Source organism: Pundamilia nyererei, unplaced genomic scaffold, assembly GCF_000239375.1.
Source record: "Pundamilia nyererei isolate P.nyererei 1_Seehausen unplaced genomic scaffold, PunNye1.0 scaffold00134, whole genome shotgun sequence".
NCBI lineage: Eukaryota > Metazoa > Chordata > Actinopteri > Cichliformes > Cichlidae > Pundamilia > Pundamilia nyererei.
In genome coordinates, this window is record NW_005187535.1 from 1,074,655 (window position 1) to 1,092,314 (window position 17,660).

Below are 17,660 nucleotides of genomic sequence, written 5' to 3' on the forward strand. Positions count from 1 at the left end.
CTAGACAAACGCTACACAGTGCCGTCCCGCAACTATTTTTCTATTGTTGCACTACCTGCTCTATACACGCAGTGTCGAGCAACGGTGGAGACGGAATTTCAAGCAGTACAACATTTTGCGGCAACCACAAAACGTGAGACATTTGTTGTTTTTATGTTTATTTATTGTTTTTATGTTCAGTCTCAACTGTTACAAAGTTGATGTGCAGTTAATAAGTGCAATAAATATTTATACTGGAAAAGAGAATCGTGAGAGAATCGTGATCTCAATTCTAAGCAAAAAAAAAATCGTGATTCTCATTTTATGCAAAATCGTGCAGCCCTACCACTTATCCCTCTTCACTGGATGGATCCGTTCCACCAAGACACTTTTGGTCATTCATTAGTTTCAGTTTAACAGCTTTTGGAGTTTAGAAGGACTAAAATAAACCAGCAAATCTAAAAAATAAGAAAAAACATATTAACATATTGATAAATATCGATGATATCGATATATATAAATTTCCTGTAAATTCATGTTGTGAAACTTCGTATTTGTATTGTGATCAATCCATGTTGGGAACATAGACTGAATAGGGAAGATGGTGTGGGCCACTGTGACATCAGAAGAGCATTTTGAATGCTTCAGCTTGGTTTTTTTACGGTTTTCATCCTTTATTGTCTGAATTACTCTAAAATTAACAATAATTACATAATGAAAATCATAAGAAATCAAACTCTGATTGACACCAGTGAGAAGTAGAAGAACGAGTAGCTCTCTGCTGGCCATTGGGTGGAAAAAATGTCAGTTTAAGATCATTCTCACTGGTTTCCCTTTTCAAACCATGAGGCTACGTTCATCTTTCGCCTTGTAATCGGAAGGTTGCCGGTTCGAGCCCCGGCTTGGACAGTCTCGGTCGTTGTGTCCTTGGGCAAGACACTTCACCCCTTGCCTACTGGTGGTGGTCAGAGGGCCCGGTGGCGCCAGTGTCCGGCAGCCTCGCCTCTGTCAGTGCGCCCCAGGGTGGCTGTGGCTACAATGTAGCTTGCCATCACCAGTGTGTGAATGGGTGAATGACAGGTTGTGTAAAGCGCTTTGGGGTCCTTAGGGACTAGAAAAGCGCTATATAAATACAGGCCATTTACCATTTACCATCTTTCATATTCAGTCTGTTGCTGGGAATCACCTCTGTTCGCCTTTTCTGACTCTTAATACCTTGATCTTTAATTTAGGCCCAAGCAGCCATTGTTATTTACTACATGTTATGTTTTGGGAGATTAATTTTAGGCTTACTTATTTGTAACTGATGAATGTATCTGTTTTACCTGTTACCAAAGGATTTGTTCACACTTGAATAACAGCAGGATTGATTTTTGTATTTCCTTAGTTCGCAGCTCATATTGTAGTTTTAACCCAGACTTGCAGCTTTGGTTGTATTTTTGTTTGTTAAAACAAATGAATATAGATTTTTTTGTAATACCTCTAAAGTCTTGTCTGTTCTCTGTGTTTTCAAAGTGTGTCTTTTTTGCTTTGTTTTTACCAAAGGATGACTAACGCCTTTGATATGAAAGGATTGGTTGGTTGACATTTTTTCTCCACTGGATTTAAGTTAGGCTGAAACAGGGAAACGCTAGAGCATCAGCACCTCAAAGCTCAGTTAAATGTACATGGAAGCACTGACACGCTGCCGGCTGTGGTTAAAGCTGCAGTGGCTAAAATATCAAAGTATCTGTTTTGCCTCCTTTATTGGCACACTACAGTTTTATTTAAGCACAGACATGAATGTTATTTAATTAGTGCCCACTGGTGTTTGCCTGCCCTGTAACTACATAATGCTAAGCTCTGGTTACAGCAAGCCACCATTACCTCTCCCCATTCATTGTGTTTATACTCATTATGGCTTACTCATTGCTGACCAGTGAAGCGTGCTCGTTCTACACCGACTGCCCTACAGTTTCATGATATTTGCATCTGAGATCAAGAGTTTGTTGTTGGATTAGAACAAAAACATTTAATTAGTTAAAGAAATTATACTCATGGGAGACATTTTTAGTCTTGACCTCTGCGAGAGTAGCTTTGCATGATTAACAGTTCACAATAATCCATGTTTATGTTACAGTAGGCTTTGGTGTAGCACATCAGTTCATCCATTATTTCTTTTAAGCAAATATTTGTTTGATTGGCCCCCTCACAATCAAAAGACTTGAACAGGTGGTGGGAGCTGTAGCTGCTGTGACCATATTAGGGTTATACCCCCTTGTTTACATCAAATGGAGCCAATTTTAGGAACGATTTGTTGTAATATGAGTGCTTGGAGCATTCTGAAGTCTGAGCTTTTGACTCACATAGATTACCTCAACATATCCTCACCTCTTTACTTGAATGTTTGGCTAAAAATCAGCATCCACCACTGTAACAGTGTACATCCACTTTGATATCACTTGCAATCACACTCAAACACACTGCCAGAGGGCCATTTCCACCAACTGCCAGACCCACTTCATGGATAACCTCAGGTATACTAATTTCTTAGATGATGCTTTCACCACATGTCTGAGATCGGTCTGAGATCTCTTGCACTCAAACATTACAGTTCATGATAAGAGAAGCATAACTGACTTACATCGACACCTGTACAGTACAGCCATGCTTCTAGGCTCACCTAAAAAAAAAAAAAAAGCTTCACCATGTGTTGTGTGCATTTGGTCACATATCCAAAGCATGTATTATTCAAAGGAGCGTATGCATGTGTGCGTGTTTTTGTGCATTCATGTGCAGTGACGCATGTCTGTGTGACTCAGACTAATCCTATTAGGGCTCTCTCCCTCTCTCTCTATATTTACCTCAACCCTCTCCCTGAGATTAACCCGGGTACTTTCTGCAAGTGCCTCTGCAGCTCGCTAAGCACTTTCCTACAGCACAGCTTGGAGTTCACCGGAACCAGGCTCAAAACTATTCACTCTCTCAGTTAATTCTGCACCCTGCCTGTTAAATCAGCCTTAAAAACAGGATACAAAAGAATCAGTATTATGCTTTGATGGCTTAATGGGTGATATCAGACTCGAGCCAGCAAATTAAGCTGCAAAGGGAGGATTGAAACAAGCCCATCCTACCTTTGCAATCCAATTTGTCTTCTTTTTCCATCCCTCCTTTACTCGCTCCCTTCTTGTCTTTAAGTAATAAGATTTCTAGTGTTTAGCTGGTGTTTTAGGGCACACTCACATACACACACATCCTCTGCCCCTCAATTACAGCACTGCCACACCTCCAGCTATCTGTAATCTCCCTTCGAGGACCACAGAGTGCAGGGTGAACAAATTACAGAGAAAGGGGTGAAGACACAGTGAAAGGTGCCACTAAAATAACAAGCTTCACAGGATTTAAAGGAAGAGGGGGGAAAAGGCATATGAAATAATATAATGTCTTGAAAGACAGGAGAAAATCTGGATTCCCTCTATGTTTTTTTTTTTTTTGTGAGAGCCGAGGAGTTTCAAGGTGAGGTAAATTACTTGTGTATATTTAGCTGCCACTGCACGTACAAAGATTGATGGCCTATTAAATTAGCTTCTAACAAGACACGGCAGTCTTGCTAGTGTATATCAGGAGCTATTGATCAGCTTCGAAAAGTGAAGCAGATTATTGTGAAATAACTTTTCCAAATGTAAGATTTAAGTTTTGACCTTTCTAAGCCTTACAGTAAATCCTCTTTTTTTTCCAGGTAAGATCCAGTGCTGCTCAATTTCAGATGTATTTCTCCTACATTAGCCTCGGACGTTTCAGTGCAGAATGGTAGTCTCAAATAGATCTGGCACAGCTCAAAGCCACAGAGCCAAATCTAATTTGTGAGGTTATCGCTGTCAATTCACAGCCAGCAGCAACTTCTGCAACAGAAATACAGGCTGGGCAAGACAGATAAAGCATATTTCTTAGCTTTTTGGCCTGAACTGTATTTCTATATCTGAAATTTATCTCTTATGGGTCTTTTTTTTGTTTGTTCTGAACCATAAGTTGGCTCTTGGAAAACACCATTTCATAAAAGCTTTATTCATACTGACTAACTCGTTCTAGCTGGGCTGTTGTATTGTCAGTTTGTCAAATTACCGTGTTTCAATGGGACAACAGGAAGTTTCCTTTTTAAAAATTTTTTTATAAATCGTAAAATTTGCTCCTTTAAAAGGAACCAGCATTTATCAAACAATTACTCCCAATTTAGGGACCTGGCCTGCTGGTTTGTAATGGTGGCATCCTAATAACTGGCCAAACTGAAATAATTTTTGACAAAATAATTGGAACTGCTGCTTCCCTTCCGCTAAATCGTCACGATTAAGAACAAAATGTGGTATCGGTCCCTCTGGATCAATTTTTTATACACCAGTGTGGGGTAATCATTCATTATTTTCATGTAAATTACCATTTGCTGTTCAGTCACAGTAGGATGCAATAGTGACTCAGCTCATGCTTTGTTTGAAATTCCCCCCCTCGAAAAAAAAAAAATCAAAAAACTTTTTGTGTAAACAAAAGTAATTTGTTCAGGATAGATGTAAGCACTGTCTACAGATTGTACCTCTAAAACACCAAAGCAGTGACATTTTGAAAAATGGTTCTAGCATTTTTTAAGCTTTAAAGGCCCTGAAGCAGATGTTCCTAATTATTCTTTGATGCTGATGGAATCCAACATGAGCACAAATAATCTGTCAAACTTGTTTTGACTGTTTTTTGTTTTGCGTGGGCAGTAGCAATGCTCCGGATTCACCTGTAAGTGCACCCAAAATGTCACAGACACTCCAAACTTGATTCTTGCTTATTTTGTCGTGCATATTTGTTGAAATTCACAAGACACTAAAATATTTCAGATTTAACATCCTGAGACCTCAGCTCTTGTTTTGGATGGATTTTCTATTTCTCGTAGCTATTTGGGATCAGTCGGACCTGACAGGTCTAAAAACAAAACATTACCTATGAAAAGTGTGTCCTCAAGTGTGGACAATGGGTTCATTTTACTGCACAAAACAGTGACGTCTACAAAGTATAAAACACTTTATTGAGCAGAGTGAAGTACTGAAAACCTGAAATTCAATGCCCTGTGACTACACAGGGTCTCAGGGTTTTACACTAATGTCAGCCTCAATCACAGTTTGCAAAATGAAACATTTATGGATGCAACAGACAGAAAAAAAAAAGTCATTATTTCAGGACTGTGCTGTACAAGGCACCACACATGTATATTGTTGAACGTATGTACATAAAACTTCATCTAACCCTCCTTGTTTCCGCAGAGGGCCTTTATCCTTTTACATTCCTGTCTTTCATCATGGTTGACCTTTTCCTAAACCGAGTTCTCATCGAGAACAACTGGGACCAAGACGAACTCAACACTGAGCGTGAGATCACGGGGATTCTCGAAAATCGCATCGTCATGCTGTTCTTTGCATCTGCTGAATGTGAAAAGTGCCTGGAGTTTGTGCCTGTTCTGAACGACTTCTTTAAGAGACTGAAAGATCCAGCATACATCGAATACCCGAAACTGCTCGCACTCATCTACATCAGGTTCCCACATCTTTTTTTAATCTATATATCCGTCTTATACATATGCAGTTACATAAATATATCTATTTGATCAGTTTTGAGATTTCCAGATTTCTCTCTCTCTAGTTTGGACCAATCAGAGGAGAAACAGGAAAATTTCCTCAAAGAGCTGCACAAAAAGGTTCTGTTTCTGGCCTTTGAGGACCCGTACAGGAAGTGAGTGTTTAAATATATGTGCATATATTTAAGCTGTTTGTCAGTGCACCAAGTCTGGAGGACCACATCACTCTTTGTACAAAATTAGAGTATATTTTCATGCCAGTCTATTTCCGTTTTTCAGGGAACTGCAGACCATGTTTAAAGTGAAGGATGTACCAACAATAGTGGTCCTGCGTCCCGACGGCTCTGTCCTCTCTCCAAACGCTGTGCGGGACATCTGTCGTTTCGGCTGTGACTGTTTCCAAAACTGGCAGGAATCGGCCGAGCTTGTTGAAAGGAGCTTCATGCTCAACGAGGAGTTTGACAACCTTAACTTGCGCAGTGCCACTGACCCTGTGAGGAGGCTCAAGTACAAGACAGAGGACGACAAACGCAAAAAGAGATGGTGGAAGTTATGGGGGAAGGGAAAAGATGGAAATGAAGAGGAGAAAGATGGAGCATGGGATACCAAGAGAAATGAGGGAGATAACAATACCTGGAGGATAAGATGAGGAAAACATATATCGTATAATATATTCTGTATGTTATCGCTCAGACATTTAGGAGAAATATTTTTGTTTTAGAAAGAAATTTTTATCTGCTGTTCCAGAAAATTTATCAGAAATGTTATCAAGATTAACTGCTTTAATTCATAATCAGGAATTTATGATTATGAATTTATGTAGAGCTTGCATGCTCTCTCTGTGTTTGGGTGGTCTGGCTTTCTCCCACACTCCAAAGACATGAGTGGGTTTAGGTTAATTTGTGAATCTAAATTCCCTGTGAGTGTGGATGGTTGCCTGTCTCTATGCGTTAGCTGTGCAATAAATTGCTGACCTGTCCAGGGTGTACCCTGTTATAGCTGGGACTGGCTACAGCCCCCTCATGACCCTGAATTTGGATACCAGTGAGAAGATGGATGGATGGATGAATAATAACCGGGAACTGTTTTTTCAACAACCATCAGTCTTTGTTTTTGAGTTTAAGTTTATTTTACCAGTTTTTCTTGGTGTGCCATATATATATAGATAGATAGATAGATAGATAGATAGATAGATAGATAGATAGATAGATAGATAGATAGATAGATAGATAGATAGATAGATAGATAGATAGATTTTCATACTGTGTGCACTAATCGTTTTACAAACCAGCACAATCTGGCTCTGTGAGGTGTTTTTTCTCAAGCCAAAGACTCTGATGCAGTTGTTGTCTTGCAGTTTTGCACTCTGGCTTCCAGCTTCTCTTTCTAATCAAGTTAGAACCAGCTTGGGATCTTCTTTGTAGGGTTAGGTTGGTGCACGCCATTGTAGGGAACAATACAGTTTTGTTTTGTTTTTTTGTTAATTTCCTGAGTGGAATAGCCTTCATTTCCTAGAACAAGAATAATCTGTTGCGCTTCTTTTTATTAACCATTTTGAGACTCACTTTAATGTTGCATAAGATGAAAACAAATTTCCTTTTCTTAAAAACCCCCAAAACAAGCAGAGAGCAGATGTAGGCTATAAAGCAGACTGTTTGAAACTAACATCTACTATTACTGCTCATCTGTTGTTGTGGATACCTACTGTATATGCTGATGGTGTTTTTTATTTTCTTTATATTTTGTTGCTACTATTCAGTTGGTGATATTCACTACCACAAGAGATGCCACTGTTTTTATTCAGAAAATACAAACATGTACAAACCAATCCTGACTAAATGTGTGAGTATCGATCCCCAGGATTCCAATCTAAAGCTCTACAAATCAATACCTTCTTATTGACTTAGGATCAAATTACTGTGTATAGCAAGAGAGGACTCACGTGTATACTGGCTATTCCAGCTGTGCAACTCTACAGACTTTCTTCCCTCTTCTTTACCCTTTCTACTGACAATATAATTCTTCTGGCAAAGTAATTCAAGACATATCAGCTCCATTTCCAGCAGCATCAGGCAGCTGTTTTCTGAGCTAATAATCAGTGGAATGTACGTGTGCTGCTCAGCACGATAAAGAAACAAGACGAAAAATTAGCTGGTGAAAAAAGTCCAGCTTTCTGCAGCTAACAGTCAAGATATAATATTTTCTCACTGGGGAGGGGAGACAAAAGTGAATGCTAAAAACAGGTAACAGGCTTAAATTAATCAGATACAGAGACTGATATCTGCTGGATATGTAAACAGGCAACTATTTTCAACCACACTGTTTTTTTGACTAATATTTGGGCAAAAAAACCCTAAAAATATACATGTAATTGCATTTTTTGGCTACATTTAGGTGCTGGCGCCTGCTTGTTTTGTAACTGAAATTAATGTCTTGTCAGTGTGTTATTTACTTTCATAACACTGTTATTTGTCTTTACTATTCTTTATTAACTACGTCTCCTCAGAGTTTGCACTTTGTTATTGCATAGTTAAATGTGAATTGTATGCTCTCCAAAATCATTAAATTCTCTATTCTTTTAATATAAACAGTGTCTGTATCACTGCTGTGCTTTCATGGCCATATTGTAGTGTTCCCAGTAGAGCAAATCAAACTATCACTACGCACATATTCCCTGCGGCTCTGCTATTCCATTAATTACTGAATATTAAAGGTCTCACAGTGGCTCACTTCATTAAGGTTCTTTTTCTTCTTTTAAGCATGTCTCTCATTCTGTAATTTCTTCGCTCTTTATTCAGACAGACTTGATTGTTCAGTCACTGCTTTCACATACACACACCATCAGTGCGAGCACTTCATGTTCCTTGTCCCTCTGTCACCTTGTCTTTCAATCCCTCCCTCCCAGACATATGAGGGGAGGTGGAGAGCAGGGACACAAAAGAAGAGGTAGTGAGCAGCTACTGCCACCAAGGTGAAGGCGAATGAGGGAATGCGATACGAACTGGCAGACTGGGAAGTGATTCTAGTGTGATAAAGGAAGAGGTGAAAAGAAATATAAGGCTAGATTTTGAAGGCTATTTTCTTTTTGGATTTGCTGCCTCAAGGAGAGATAATATTTGTTAGAGGTAAGCAACTGTGAGGATTATCCGATTTAACAGCAAGCGAGATTATATATGATTACTGTAATCGATTTGGGAGAGTAGAAACATACAGTGAAACACAAGGCAAAGCCATTAAAATCGCCCAGATAAATATTTCCAAATGTCAAGACTTTTTACTGCTATTGTGAAGCCTTTAATATTCTAATGTGTGTTATGCTACATGGTTTGAGCTATCATGATTAGCGGTGTGCCTACTCTTTCTTGATTAATCCAAAGCGTATTAGTAGCTTTGCTTTTCCCTTTGTAGCACCCCTTCATCATGGTGGACTTATTCATTGACCGGGTCCTGTTAAAGAACAACAAGGACCAAGATGAGCTGGACACAGAGCGTGAGATCATCATGCGCCTGCAGAACCGAATCCTGATGCTCTTCTTTGCTTCTGCTACGTGTGAGACCTGCAGGCAGTTTGCGCCCACGCTCTCTGACTTCTACAAACAGTTGACAGATGAGTTCTACGTGGATCGTGCTGCTCAGCTGGTTCTCCTGTACATTAGGTAAAACACACAGAGGCACACATATAGGTGTTTATTAGAACTGTAGCGTCTAACACTGGAAAAGATTTTCTCCTCTGTTACTTTATTAAACTAACCTTGTCTCTAGCTCGAATGTAAAAATTAAACTGCATGCACGTATGTGCACTTGCGTAATGCATGTATGAATTTCCTTTAAGAAATAAGAACCGCAAGAAAAATGACATTGGGAGTAATTTTTACTGGAGTATATCCCTTTCACTCTCTAGTTTGGACCAGTCAGAGGAAGAGCAAGAAGGTTTCCTCAAAGAGCTCCCCAAAAGGTGCCTGTTCCTGGCCTATGAGGACCCCTACAGGAGGTGTGTGAGATTAGCCAGTTAGAAGTGTATATAACCTGCTAGTGGGTGATGGTAATGTAAATCCATTAGCTCTATGCTAGTGTGTGTGTGTGTTTCCGCAGGGAGCTGGAGGCTATGTTTAACGTGGAGGAGGTGCCCACAGTGTTGGTGCTGCGTCCCAACTGCTCCATCCTCATCCCTAACGCCGTGGATGAGATACTCCGCCTTGGAACAGACTGCTACCACAACTGGCAGGAGGCAGCAGAGCTCATTGACAGGAACTTCATGAACAAAGAGGACTTTGAGGAGAAGTCCATGCGCAGCTTCAGCGACCCTGTGAGAAGACTGAAGTATAAGGTGGAAGATGAAAAGAAGAAAAAGAAGAAGAAAAAGCGAAAGGGGTGGGGTGGAGGTGGAGATGAAGGTGTGGAGGCGGATGGAGGAGCGGGCGACAAGGAAGGAGGGGGATCACCATGGTGATGGAGAGCAAGAACGGGAGAAAAACACTGCTGATTTGCCTAAAACTTGCTGCTGTCCTTCACAGCAAAAAATATCGCAGATATTTCAGTAGAAATGTGAAGCTGACCTTATTGTGACTGGCTTTGCTTCAGTGGTACAAAGATCGTGGTCCTACAACAGCTCCAGTGTACAGTATGTGGGCAGCAAACAACAAAAAGAAATATAACACTATCTGCAGGAACACTCACAGCTGCTTTGATTTGGCTGTATTTGATGTCTCTGAATGCTGCCAAGTATACAGTCGAGACAAGGTTTGGTCTGAGCCAAGTCTTGCCATTACGGCTTGTTTTATTACACACTGGAGATGATTATAACCATTTCTCCATTCTCAACAACACGGCTCTGTAATGCACTTTTTTTAAAATGATAATTTGTGCGTCCAATCAAAACACACCATGCATAATCTGAAATCAATGAATTATTCAGCGCCATTAAAATAATTTTGTTAGTGACTGTTTTGCTTTGAGTGTTTGTGAAGTCTAGCTGCACTTTACAGACTACACAAGCAGCAATCAGAGCTATTCAACAGGAGTCAAGTGAAATCATGGAGAAACTGGCTTTACTACACTATCATTGAGCTACTTTGACTGTAAATCATCTTCTCACATAATGAAGACCACATCCAGGCTTTGCACACTTCCTTGTGCATGCAGGCTAATCTGATGAAGCTTTCGATTGATCAGGCAAGATCTTCCTTTGCAACAGTTCCTTCTCTTTGTGACATTTTCTTCCTTCCTCTATATCCTCTAAGTGACCCATGCCTTAACTACATGCTGCCAGTACTTCTAAAATACAAGTACAAAAAGCTAAGGCAGAATGACAGTAATCACAGTAATCACAGCTGCAGCACTGGGGTTGAAATGCATCTCAGAGACAGAGAAGGAAGCCAGAGTATCATCAGGTGTCATCAGGTTTGATTGCTATGGATTGATGTGCTTTAGAAAAGGCAGAGAAATGATGATTTATAACAAAGCTCTAACATTACAGCCAGATTGACAAATAGGTCATATTTTCTAGCAGTGCTGCACAAATGTCTGTGCACTGTGCAGCACAGGGTAGCTAACAAACAGCTCATCTCCCCTTTCACCATGATGTGGTCACAGAACTGTAAATGCTAAACTTACATCGGAGCTGGTCGGACCTGTAAAAGGAGACAGATGCCTGAATAAACACAAGCCGCTGTGTGTTTCATATTCCGTTGCTTTTGCCTACACAGCAGCTTTGCTCACTCAGACAAACCTTGACAATATAGCCGAAGCCCCCCCAACCCCGCCACTCTCTCTGCACAAGTACACACGCGCACGCATAAACAAACGTGCACACACGCAGAAGCGCAGACGCGTTGCGCGCTCTCGATTGCAGAACGCGCAACAAGCGGACCAGCGGATGGAGAGAGAGAAGAAGAGAGACGGACGGATGCAAGGCGAGGCCAGGAACGGGAAACTGTATCTTTCCTGACCGTCCAGCTGTTGTCTTTTCCTTCCCCCCTTTAACCCCAGTATTATTTTATAACGCGATTCTTGCTTCCCCCCCCCCCCTATTTTTTTAAAGCCTGACATTTCTCCATATCCGTCCTGATGTGCCGCTGCACCCCATCACGATTCTTCAAGGATATGCAAAGCGGCTGTTATCACGTCGACGTTATTTTCCATTAAATGCAAGGATGTACCTAATGAACGGCATCGGAGGCGTACGATCAACAATGACAAACGACAGCTGAGCTCGGCGAGCCGTAGAAATCGACGGAGGGGCTCAGAGCGGTCGAGGTTTGTGCGTTAATTTGCGCCTAATTATTGTTTTCGTGTGTTCCCGTTTATTTCCCTCCCTTCATCCATCGGGGCTATAAGGCCTATAGCCCGCATCATTTCTGGGCATGAAACCCGTGGGAATTATGATACCAACGTGACGCACAGTCACACAGCACAGCGGGAAGACATCGAGCCTCTACAGGACGGAGGGAGGGTGTGAGGTCCAGCAGAGCAAAACCCTGCCTCTCGCACCGATCACAGGCGGAGGACGCCCAGTTGTTGCTGGACAAATCACGCTAATGACTGTCGTATAGCCCAGCAGGTCTCGCCCTCCACTAATTCCCCATTGAGTATAAAATTTTTTTTAATGCATCGGGCGCAGCGGAGCGGGAGAAAGGGAGGAGAGTACTGTGGGTGAGGGCGCGGAGAGACGGGATGCGGGAGACGCAGTGAGCGAGGAGGAGGAGGAGGACGAGGGAAACCGGAGGATTGACGGTAAGATATGGATATAGGCTATGAGGATGCACTCCGCCCCTCCTCTCTCTCTCTCTCTCTCTTTCGTTCACACGCACAATCGCACATATATGATCAATGCCCCAGAGGACAGCACAGGTGCCCCGCTTCTTTCATTGGCATTGCTTCTGCTTCTGCTGCTGCCAAGGGCCATTTGATCACTGAGTGGACATGGATCCCATGCGCTGCTGTGCTGGGGTTTTTAACGCTGGCTGCCATTAAAGCTTGGTCAGTAGTAGCCATGAGTGTTGTGAAATATTCATAGGCACGTGATTACCCGTCTTTGGAGATCAGAGAGGGGAAAAAGTGTTGTGATAGGGTGTCCCAGACTGGAACGCCAGAGGGGTCTGTCATGGGTGGTGTGATTTGTGTTCATTAACACACACCTTTGGTTGCAGCGTCATGTGTGCTGCAGTGAGCAGTGATGTAAAACACACGCACACACACACATACACACAAAAGGGGTTTTAATGCGGGTTTGGTTTGCTGATTCACCACAGATGGGAACATGAGGAGAAAAGAGAAAGAGATGAAGAGAGGTAGCAGAGCGAGTGAGTGAGAGTCCACTATCAATATTTCAGAGAGGGAAAGAGAGGACTGGGTCAGTGGAGGAGGCCAGGCGGAGAGACTGGAGTGACTGTGAGAAAGAGAGACGGAGCGATAGAGAGATGCAGAGGACAAAGGAGGTGAATGAAAGGGGAGAAAGGCTAAGGGAATAGATGGAGGAAGAGCTCAGTGGGTGACAGGACTCCTGCTCTACTGTCAGACTCAATCCCTGATTCATTTGTAGCCAAGGGTGTGCAAAGACATCGTTTGTGTCCTATTAATTATAGATACAAAAACATTGAAAAAGAGCTCATTAATATAGAGAACTATCTGTGAACCCAGATTTTAGAGCGGTGACTCCTTTCTGTTTGTGTGTGTGTGTGTGTGTGTGTGCGTCCGCACTGTGTGTTGGATGAGAAAGAGAAAACAAAGGTAATGAGGTTTGTTTCCATGTAGGCATCATTTACATCAACTACTGTGGAGTAAAAAGAAAGGACACAGTGATTTGCTTAAACCACTCAGACACACACATACATGCGCACACACAAGTTGGATGGGTTTTCTGTCATTTGACTTGTAAAATGCACCATATTTGTCTCTTTCTGTTCGGACCACCTCGAACAGGTTCCTCTCACGTCTCCTTGAATCAGTCAGACACACTGAGTCAGTCTCCCCGTTTGTGCTGTGAGCATTTTATGCAAGCCCGTGCAGAGCTGTGGGCGGATATATCAGTGTAATATCAATATCATGATATGAGAACAGACATCTGCTTGGATTTTTATATGACAAAGATAAGGGGCAGACACTTTGGCGTGTAAAAATCATTTAAATTTACCAATGTCAAAAGAGCAGCTAATTAATATTCTGTTACAGTTCCAAGTCAGACTGTGGAACAAATAATGAGACGTATTTAACTATGCTAATTTTTTCCAGGGGTTATGTTTAAACACGAAAAAGAAATCGTACATAATCTGTAAAGCTGACATGCAGATATGTGCGTATGCTTTTGCTTAGTCAAGTGATTTTAATGTACACGGTCTGACAAAATCTCTGCGAGGAGACAAATTTTTGCCATATCACTGTACCTAATATTGCTATTTCGCTAAAATATTTTATTAATAAACCCTTTTTCCCTCCCTTCTGTCCAGACTGCTCTGTTCTCTCGTACTTCAGTTGATGATCTAGTGGCGTAAAGGCCTTTTCCAAGCCATGTGACATTTTAAAATCCAAACCGCAATCCTGTATTTTACTCTGCGAGTTTGTTCTGATGACATTTTCCAGCAGCTCACATTATCGGAGCAGGTTATGCTGACATACAACTGGGAGCAATGCCACATTTTCTTAAGTTTAAAGGATCACTTGCATACTTAAACACACTTTAAATTATGAACACATATACGTATGTTACTCACATATGTGAGTGTGTGTGTGTTTGCTGTACAGCTGTATCGATACATAATGCAATATAATTTCAGATAGATTTGACAAGGTTTGAAAAGCTGTTAATAGATCAAATATGACAGACGGGAATTTATTTATTTTTTCAGTTAATGCAGCAAGTTAAAACCCCTAAAATAAGAAACTTAAAGATATGAAATGTGATGGCAAAAATCCAAATCTGTGCTAAAAAGTCACTGCACATTTTCTTGTTATGTGTCAGGGAAATACTTCCTAAATTGAGAAAGAAGACTTTGAAGAAAGTATAAAATGTTCATTAGATGTTGAGAAGATCTAAATGAACACAGATGTCACTTTCAATTCTTTCGAGCAGGCGAACATTATTCTGAGCCAGTTGTGTCTGGCTGGAACTCCCTGCTTTCCTAGAAACTATTGGCCATGAAACATTAACAGATCATCTAATATCAGGCCTCTGCAAACTGTCAAGAGATCTGATGTGCCAAGACTTTGCAACATCAGCACAACTGTTTTCCAAACAAATATTAACATGTGCTGAACATGAGCCTGTAGGTCTTCCGAAAACACAACATTTTCACAGGGTTAAAACAAAGGAAAGCATCAGAAAGATAAAACCTGAAATAATTATTTAGATATTTTTTTGGAAAAAAAATATGTTATTTTTCTGATGATCGACTTATCATTGCGGTTCAAGCCGATATCTAAATTGCTATTACAAAAATCACATGCTGCTATAAACTATGTTCGTCGATACTTTAAGTTGTCAGCGTTGACGGAACCCTGACTGAAGCTGAAGCAAACAACAGCCGGTGAGCTATACATAAAATACGAGGGGAATGAACGTGGCTCCAGGGGTTCACGGGGCAGGAAGGGAAAACACTCTACACACGCTCGTAGGTCCACACTCCGTTCGCTCGTGCGCCCACTCGCTCCAATCTTCAACACGCTCCAACACGCGCCACTGCGCTCATCCAAACACTCGCGCTCTGAAATCCAAAGAGGTTCAAGGGACGAGTCCAGGAATCTACATACACAAGACGAGAGAAAACCACCGCAAGGGAGTCACTATGAAGACACGAGATATTAGTCAGCCGGGGCTACACCAACATGTGTCGCAAAACGGTCCAGCGACGAGAAACACTGAGCCGCCATCTTAACTAGCAGTCAGGAAAGCAGGATGATGGGCCGCAGGTGTGTGATTGCTCCCAGGTGCGTGGGCCAAAGGGCGGGAGCCCGCAATGAGCTCCGCCCAGGCAGAGTGAACACAGGAGAGAGAGAGAGAGAGAGAGCAAAAACAAAAACAAAAAACACATGTGGCCTTACTGGGTTGACTGGGCAGACACATGGACCGTGACAAAAGTAAAAGTGCCTGTAAAAACGAACACGGACTCCTCAAAGCAGCCAAAATCTGCCATCCACCCGTATTTAATGCACAGAATTGTACACTGTCAATGCAATTTTATACATAGTTTAAAAAAAAAAAACACGATCCACTCATACAGCTGTCATGAAAGCTTGCAACTCATTGGCATAAGAATCTTTCCACCTCCACCGTGCAACCCACTTGACATGAATGCTGCACAGGCCTCCTATTGTACGCCTTGTTGGTCTGAGATTGGTTTCCGCCCACCTCTTACTGGCGTGGACAGTGGATTTGTTTGTTTTTTTACAGGGAGGCTATATATAAACTTCGACTAATTTTAAAATCAACCAATCAGGCAATTCCTTTGGATTTTGTCATATTAAGAAGGTTTTTTTTTTTTTTTTACGTCCACATATGGAAAGCAGATACAGTTGTAATGCCTTTTTAAAAAAAATAAAAGTATTATTTGAAGACAGACTTAAGTAAATTATGTGCTTTAAGAAAGATTCAGATTGGGCAATAATCTTAAATGTGACAGTAACAGATTTCAGCTATTATGCTTCGCACTGATCAGGTAAAAACAAAAGAATGATTAATGAGCAAACCCGTACAATTCTGGAGAGTTTCTGATACGGAGAAAATGCTTAAAGAGCACAAATGCATGGTGTGCTTTTAGCTCAGGGAGTGTGTGCTGAAGGCAGGATTACAGTTGTGATAAATATGTGAGGAAACCTATCAATGTTTAATCAGTCTTCCTGCAGTCTTTAGCAAAGACTCAATTCTTTAAGTGAGAGAAAACCCAATTACTTTTTGTGCAAAAACTTTCTTTTGTAAGAGATCCCGGCCTGCACCTCTTAAAAAATGTGGCACAGAACGAGACACCAGGGAGTCTTTTTGGCCTTCTGTGGGATTAATTAATACCTGCTAGTATTCCAGATATATATAAAATTTGGCTTGATATGCTAGTTACTACCATATTTTCTGTGTACCCTCATACATGTAGGGGAATGCGACACCTCTAGTCCCAGGAGTCAGACATCGACCAGACAAACATACAGGCTCTAAAACCCCATAAGTGGCTTTGACTGCAGCATGTAGGCCTCAGCCCTCTGGGAAATGTAGAGGTCAATGGTCCGAAACTGGCAGTTGCACAAGGCACTGTAGTGTGTTTTGATTCTTAAATATTATCCATAGCGACAAGAAAATTCTCCCACTCTTGTTATTAAAAAGTCTTTCAGCCAATAAACCTTTCAGGGTTTCTGTTGGAAGACTAATCTATGTCTCTCCCCCACACCTCTTAATTAGTCTCTCCTCTCCATCACACACATACAAACACACATTCATTCATCCATTAAGAGCATAGTGCTACAAGGCTGCTTTGTCACTTTGTGCTTCATAGTGATCTACCCTCAGGCACTGATTGCTCTGTGACCAAAGAGAGGGAGGTTAGTCTCTCTTTCTATCTCGCCCTCTGTTGATTGTATGGCCTCTAATGCACGTGAGTGTACGTAACTTGATTTTTACATTATTTCTACAACAGGCTACTCACATTCTTAAGGATCTGTGTGATGCAGAATTGTGTGATTACCGTCTAAACTACAAGAATTTAGATGTCACGCGTAAATTCTTGTAACAGCTATCATTGTAAAGCTACACTGCCGTGTAGCTGTGTGTAAAACGATGAACTGAGAATATTTTTATTTCATGAAATCGTCCAGCAAAACATGCAAACGAATTTTCTCTGTGTATATTCTTTGTAAATGGTTGGGTGTATTCACAGCATGCACGTTAATGTGTGCGCCTGTGTAATTTTTTTCACTCTAAGCATTATGTTCATACACTCACTTAGAGATAGCTGCCACTTCAAGTAGGCCGGCCGCTTCCCCGGGGCAGGATTTTGGTTGTAGGCAGTAAGCATGGTGGTGCAAACAGGGGGAACCGGGTGTGTGGCTTTGTCAAGGGCCATCAGTGTCCTTGCTCTACTTACTCTGCATCTATGTGTGTGTGTGTGTGTGTGTG

The 17,660-nt window shown here is 41.4% G+C and overlaps 3 protein-coding genes across 8 annotated transcripts in view; all 3 read left to right on the forward strand.

The window, feature by feature from the left end:
* The first annotated feature begins 3,204 nt into the window (after positions 1 to 3,204).
* LOC102193985 (nucleoredoxin-like protein 1) lies at positions 3,205 to 6,768 on the forward strand. Of its 2 annotated transcripts, XM_005743666.1 has the most exons (4): positions 3,205 to 3,474; positions 5,256 to 5,526; positions 5,632 to 5,721; positions 5,846 to 6,768. In XM_005743666.1, exons 2-4 carry the CDS (start codon positions 5,291 to 5,293, stop codon positions 6,213 to 6,215), a joined length of 696 nt encoding a protein of 231 aa, XP_005743723.1. In that variant the 5' UTR covers positions 3,205 to 3,474; positions 5,256 to 5,290; the 3' UTR covers positions 6,216 to 6,768. The 2 variants fall into 2 exon arrangements, with proteins under 2 accessions (XP_005743723.1, XP_005743722.1); XM_005743665.2 differs by lacking the exon at positions 3,205 to 3,474 and having other exon boundaries at positions 3,489 to 5,526.
* A 1,718-nt stretch (positions 6,769 to 8,486) lies between these two features.
* nxnl1 (nucleoredoxin like 1) lies at positions 8,487 to 11,013 on the forward strand. Its single transcript, XM_005743667.1, has 4 exons — positions 8,487 to 8,691; positions 8,975 to 9,222; positions 9,468 to 9,557; positions 9,659 to 11,013. Exons 2-4 carry the CDS (start codon positions 8,987 to 8,989, stop codon positions 10,014 to 10,016), a joined length of 684 nt encoding a protein of 227 aa, XP_005743724.1. The 5' UTR covers positions 8,487 to 8,691; positions 8,975 to 8,986; the 3' UTR covers positions 10,017 to 11,013.
* Positions 11,014 to 11,578: 565 nt separating this feature from the next.
* LOC102194771 (latrophilin-1) overlaps positions 11,579 to 17,660 on the forward strand; it is a 26,749-nt gene continuing 20,667 nt past the window's right edge. For all 5 annotated transcript variants that reach the window (XM_005743668.1, XM_005743669.1, XM_005743671.2 and 2 more), the window contains exon 1: positions 11,579 to 12,298. The gene's annotated coding sequence lies outside the window, so the exon portion shown is untranslated. The remainder of the gene's footprint in view (positions 12,299 to 17,660) is intronic.

Bases quoted from the DNA above. Each gene is read 5' to 3' on its own strand.
- nxnl1 (XM_005743667.1), top strand. From the start codon at position 8,987: ATGGTGGACTTATTCATTGACCGGGTCCTGTTAAAGAACAACAAGGAC. The intron at 9,223-9,467 runs GTAAAACACACA...TTCACTCTCTAG, and splicing joins CTGGTTCTCCTGTACATTAG to TTTGGACCAGTCAGAGGAAG. The intron at 9,558-9,658 runs GTGTGTGAGATT...GTGTTTCCGCAG, and splicing joins TATGAGGACCCCTACAGGAG to GGAGCTGGAGGCTATGTTTA.
- LOC102193985 (XM_005743665.2), top strand. From the start codon at position 5,198: ATGTATATTGTTGAACGTATGTACATAAAACTTCATCTAACCCTCCTT. The intron at 5,527-5,631 runs GTTCCCACATCT...CTCTCTCTCTAG, and splicing joins CTCGCACTCATCTACATCAG to TTTGGACCAATCAGAGGAGA. The intron at 5,722-5,845 runs GTGAGTGTTTAA...TCCGTTTTTCAG, and splicing joins TTTGAGGACCCGTACAGGAA to GGAACTGCAGACCATGTTTA.